This window comes from Borostomias antarcticus (assembly GCF_949987555.1).
Source record: "Borostomias antarcticus genome assembly, chromosome: 12".
Lineage (NCBI taxonomy): Eukaryota > Metazoa > Chordata > Actinopteri > Stomiiformes > Stomiidae > Borostomias > Borostomias antarcticus.
This window is the reverse complement of record NC_140245.1, coordinates 5,687,097-5,691,778: the sequence shown is the minus strand read 5'-3', so window position 1 is coordinate 5,691,778 and position 4,682 is coordinate 5,687,097. Positions and strand designations below refer to the sequence as shown.

The window sequence follows — 4,682 nt, the reverse complement described above, 5'->3', positions numbered from 1 at the left end:
AGCCCCGCCTTTCATATAAAAAGCACTTTTTAGCACTTATCCACCAATATCCACTAGCCTGGTTTGGCAACCCTAATGACGTAATCTCACATGCCGTTTCTCTATCATGGAGAGAGATCATGTGATCTGAATCACGAAGCCAGGCTAGAGGATATTGGTGGATATGTGCTATTTAAGTGCAAAATATAATAAAGTATATTTTATATAAAGTGCTTTTTATATAAAATATGGGGGTTGTAGAAGGTTGCACTGTTACAGCATCAAAAGGACAATTAAGTAACAATCCAGACTAAATCCAACTTTTTTTCTTTTTTTTTTTTTAAATATACAGATACAGAAATTCAAATACACAAAAAAGTGCTTTTGATATAAAAGGTGGGGAGCTGCAAGTGTAACCACCTTGGAGAAAAGACTTTTATAATTCAAAAACTGTCTTCACTTTGGTGAGCAACAAAATAATATCTGTAGATACAATAGTGCAGACCGAGTGACAAAAAGTCAGCGCAATGAATGGTTCCTATTCAGGGCGATACCCCAGTATACAGTACCACCCTGGACCAAGTCTACCCTCCACCCTGGTCTGACACTCCTCACTAATAGCAGCACTCCGCAAACAGGGCACATCATTCCTACAGCAATAACTTTTACTTCTGGAAATAAATAAAATGAAAACAGCCCTTATTTGACAAACTGAACATTTCCTCTTTATTCTTTTCACCAAAACCTCTTGAAATCATCTGAGAAGGCAGCAGTGGTGTGTGTGTGTGGGGGGGGGGGGCTGCTCTGGCCTTCAGCTCACACCGGGCCAACAACCAGCCAGAGGAGAGACAGGAGAGGCCAGAACAGGCCAGGCCAGGCCAGGCCAGGCCAGAACAGGCCAGGCCAGGCCAGGCCAGGCCAGGCCAGGCCAGGCCAGGCCAGGCCAGACCAAGCCAGAGCACAGAGCAGACCAGGTCCTCGGTGCTCAGTCCAGGCAGATGTACGGTAGGATGTTCAGTCTGCTGTCGTCCCCATGTGGGTCCAGAGAGATGCCCTGGGTCCAGTCATACCATACCCCCTGTGTGTCATAGCACCCGTTGACACCGGGCCAGTGCTGAGTGTGTAACCTGCTCAGATCCTCCCCCGTCACCTCCCGGCCCTCCCCCGGGGCCACCCCCAGGACGGGGCTGTCAGTCTGCAGGACGTGGGTCTTCCTGGCCTCCCGGACGCTGCTCTCCTCCCGTCTCAGGAAATCCGACATGAAGGAGTGAGCGCTGGGGCCCTGGACCCCGGAGGAGGTGAGCACGCTGCTCTGGAGGTTCAGATAGGACTGGATGATCTCGTTACGCGACAGCTCTTTCCAGTTTGTCTGTTGGAAGGGGCTGGGGTTAGGGGCGGGGACAGGGGTATGAGGCTGAGGCAGAGGCCGGGGCAGCTCAGTCCTCTGCTGGGGCTCAGGGGGGGGTGGGCTGGGGGATGGTTCTGTGGGAGAGGGCTCTTTATGTACCATGGGCTTGATCTGACCCGTCACAGGGTCAAAGGTGATCCTGCGCTCCTTTAACCTGACAGGTTTCGTGGCGTCGTCCGAGTTCTGGCCCCCCAGGTTCACAGAGTAGTCTCTGGACCGGTTCTTCCTCCTCTTCCTCTCCAAGGGGGGGGTGGGGCCCCCGGAGGAGGGGGGAGGGGAGGGTCTTAGGAGAAGGCAGCCCTCTGGGGTCTGTAAGGAGGGGGGGGACACAGAGACAGAAGGAGGATCTAGCGTAGCAGTGCTGTGTGAGGGGGGCGGGGTAAGGTCTGAGGAGCTAGACCAGTGCATTGAAGCTTTGTGGGTCGGGGGAGTAGCAGGGGGAAGAGGGGCACCGTCCAGGCAGGGGTCCCGGGCCGGGGAGGCCGAGGGCTGGGAGGAATGCAGGGGCGAGCCGGGGGAGGGGCTGGGGACAGTCCCTCTAGGTGCATTCGTTGCGGAGCGCTTGGACAGCGTCTCCTGCCTCCCACCGCGGGGGCTGGAGGAGAGGCAGCGGGGGCTGCGGGCCTGGTAACCCCCGCCCCCCTCGTCCAGTCTGGCCTGCTGTTGCTGCACGGATGTCTTAAGCAGGGAGGAGGTGCTGGGCGGCCGGGGCATGCCCGGCGAGCTGGGGTGGGGCTTCACCGCGTTGACGGGGATCCTGCTGTGTTTGTCGTTGTCCAGGTGTGGTTCTGTCCGGGGCCGGTCCGGCGCCAGGACGGTGTCCTGTTCCGGGGGGGCCTCGGGACTGCACTCGATCCCATTGGTGGGCGGCGAGGTGCAGTTGTGCGTGTGCTCGTAGGCCGCCACCTTGGGGAGCTTGGCGGGAGGCACGTTGTCCCTGGGTTCCCCACGCCGCTTGCGGCTGCTCGACTTCTCGGCCTTCGGGGAGTAGGTGTTGTGGACGTCGTGTCTGACCCTGCCCTCGGGAACGCCCTTCCCTGCCAGGGACACCTGTGGGGCTGGGGCGTCCGTCCTGCAGGGGTGGGCCCCGCCATTGGCTGACGCAGGGACGCTGACTCCACCCCCGCGCGCCGGCGTCTCAGCTTGGCCTGGTTCGATGAGCTTCTGCCAGCTGCGCAGCAGCTTCTTAGCCCGCTTGGCGAGGTCTTCATCTCGGCTCTTCTTCCTCACATCGTTTATCAGCTTCCCCAGACGAGTTTCCTGAGGGGGAGGGGGGTTAGAGGATGAAGAGAGACAGAGGAGAGAAATTAAGAGATGTTCATCTGGCCAGTCATGACTGGAAAGACTCAAAAAGACTTCACATCTCACCTCTAGTGCTTCTTTGGTGATGGGGTACTTCTCCAAATAGGTAATCACTTCTAATACTGCCACCATATTGCGAATCTGTAGGAGGACATTAAACAAGCATTTTACATAATCAGACAGGTCTATCTGGATCACTTGCATAGTATTTTCTGATACTTAGGTGAAGTTACTAGCTACATACACCTTTTACCACGCAACAGTTCATCTAATGATGCTAACGTTAGCTAGCTAACGTTCTTGAGTGGCTAATGGCTATGCTGAGCTGGCAACTGGCCTGAAAGCAACTAACCTCGCCAGATACCTAAACTACCCATTTGTTTTCATTTGGCATCGACCAACATCCTGATTCCTGACAGATATCACGAGGCCTGACAGAGAACATTGACCACTTCCTTGACTTGCTGAAGAGATTACTGTGACCCATAAAGCTAGGTAGTTAGCTGGTTAGCTAGATAGTGCTACCAGAACGTTTCTGGCATGTTTATCCCGATTTAACGTTAGATATATCCTTGGCTAGCGTAACTGAAAATGCAGGAAATAAACAATTTCTGTCGTCAACGTTGGTGAGGCAACGTTAGCTAGCTATCTACGGCAATTCACGTTAGCTACAAAGTTTACTAACGTAGCCTACTTGGCTAATGTTAGCTAGCTGGATACACCCTCCTCCAGCTTGCAATGCAATGTGCATGACAGGGAAAAGTGAAGTGTCAACTCGGGGTGGGCTAGCTAGCAATGCATTGCTAACTCTAACTGTATACGTTAATTAAGCTACCCTTAGTAGTAAATATTCTAACCGATAGCTTAACGTGTTTCTGACTTGAATTGTGATTGTTTCGCTTGTGTAATTAGTTAACCATAATAACAGAAACTATGTCAGCGAGCTATAGGCCACCAAGCTAACAGGTCTATTTGAGCAACCTTCGAGTGAGAAAAACAGTAGCTAGCTTCGTATGTCATCTTAGCTGGCACTACCTAGCTGGCACTACCCTACCAACACAAGGGTAATGTGAACATTACGCCAATAACGTTAGCTAGCTAACTTACATCCACCCACCACGAGCTAGCTACGTTAGCTGCTTTGCGGTTCAAGCCACTGGCTAAAGAGGTGTCAACTCACAAACGTGTAACGTCAACGTTAGTTAGCTAGGCTAGCTAACGTTAGTCTATCAATAACTAACGATAGCTAACTGTTACGTGGCTAGCTGGATACGTATAATATAAAGCGAGGTATTTCGCATATTGTCCAGGTCTGATGAAAATAGTCGCTTGCCAAGACAACATGAAATCAAGCCTTCCAGTGGGTTAGCTACCCAACGTTAGCTAGACATAGCTAACGTTAACGTCCCTTACATTGCTCTGGCTATCGATGGCCTGCAGCAGCCGGTCTCTCATCTGCTGCGGAGTTGCTGAAGCCGTTGTCATTGCCTGTTCGGTACGATCGGGCGGACGGGGGAGGAATCCTCCAAAATGACGCCTGACTCGTAGACACTCAAAGGCCTCTAAGAGAATACACAATACAACCGAGCTGCATATTTATCTGACATCTGTGCGCTTTAAGGTCCGCTAGTGTCACATGGAGTGTGAGTTCTATGTTGGTTGTTAGCCGTCCACTACTGTTGCTTCCTCTGGTAACTCACAACTGTCTGATCACCACGGACGCCCAGTGCATGTCGGGATGTATGGGTACACTGACGTCTGCATGTAGAGCCATTCACCTGCTTTCGCATAATCTCCAATGTCTTCAAAACAGACTGTTACTAAACTGAAAAGATAAAAATGTAGCTATAATGTAAACACATGGATCCTTGGCTGAAATGTATTAGTTATTTGTCAGCTGCTAGCATTCTCTTTAATTGTAGCGAATCGAAGGAGCTGACTGTTGGCAGTTTACAGTAGGCTACTAGATATGTTAAATTCGACATATGGGTGT

General features: G+C 51.8%; 1 protein-coding gene across 1 annotated transcript; it reads right to left on the bottom strand.

Moving 5' to 3' along the window:
- Nucleotides 1-750: 750 nt before the first annotated feature.
- On the bottom strand, nucleotides 751-4,174 carry crsp7 (cofactor required for Sp1 transcriptional activation, subunit 7; the record flags this gene model as incomplete). Its single annotated transcript, XM_084447238.1, has 3 exons — nucleotides 751-2,647; nucleotides 2,756-2,830; nucleotides 4,103-4,174. The coding sequence occupies 3 exons, from the start codon at nucleotides 4,172-4,174 to the stop codon at nucleotides 965-967; spliced, it is 1,830 nt and encodes a 609-aa protein (XP_084303364.1). The 3' UTR covers nucleotides 751-964.
- Nucleotides 4,175-4,682: the final 508 nt, after the last annotated feature.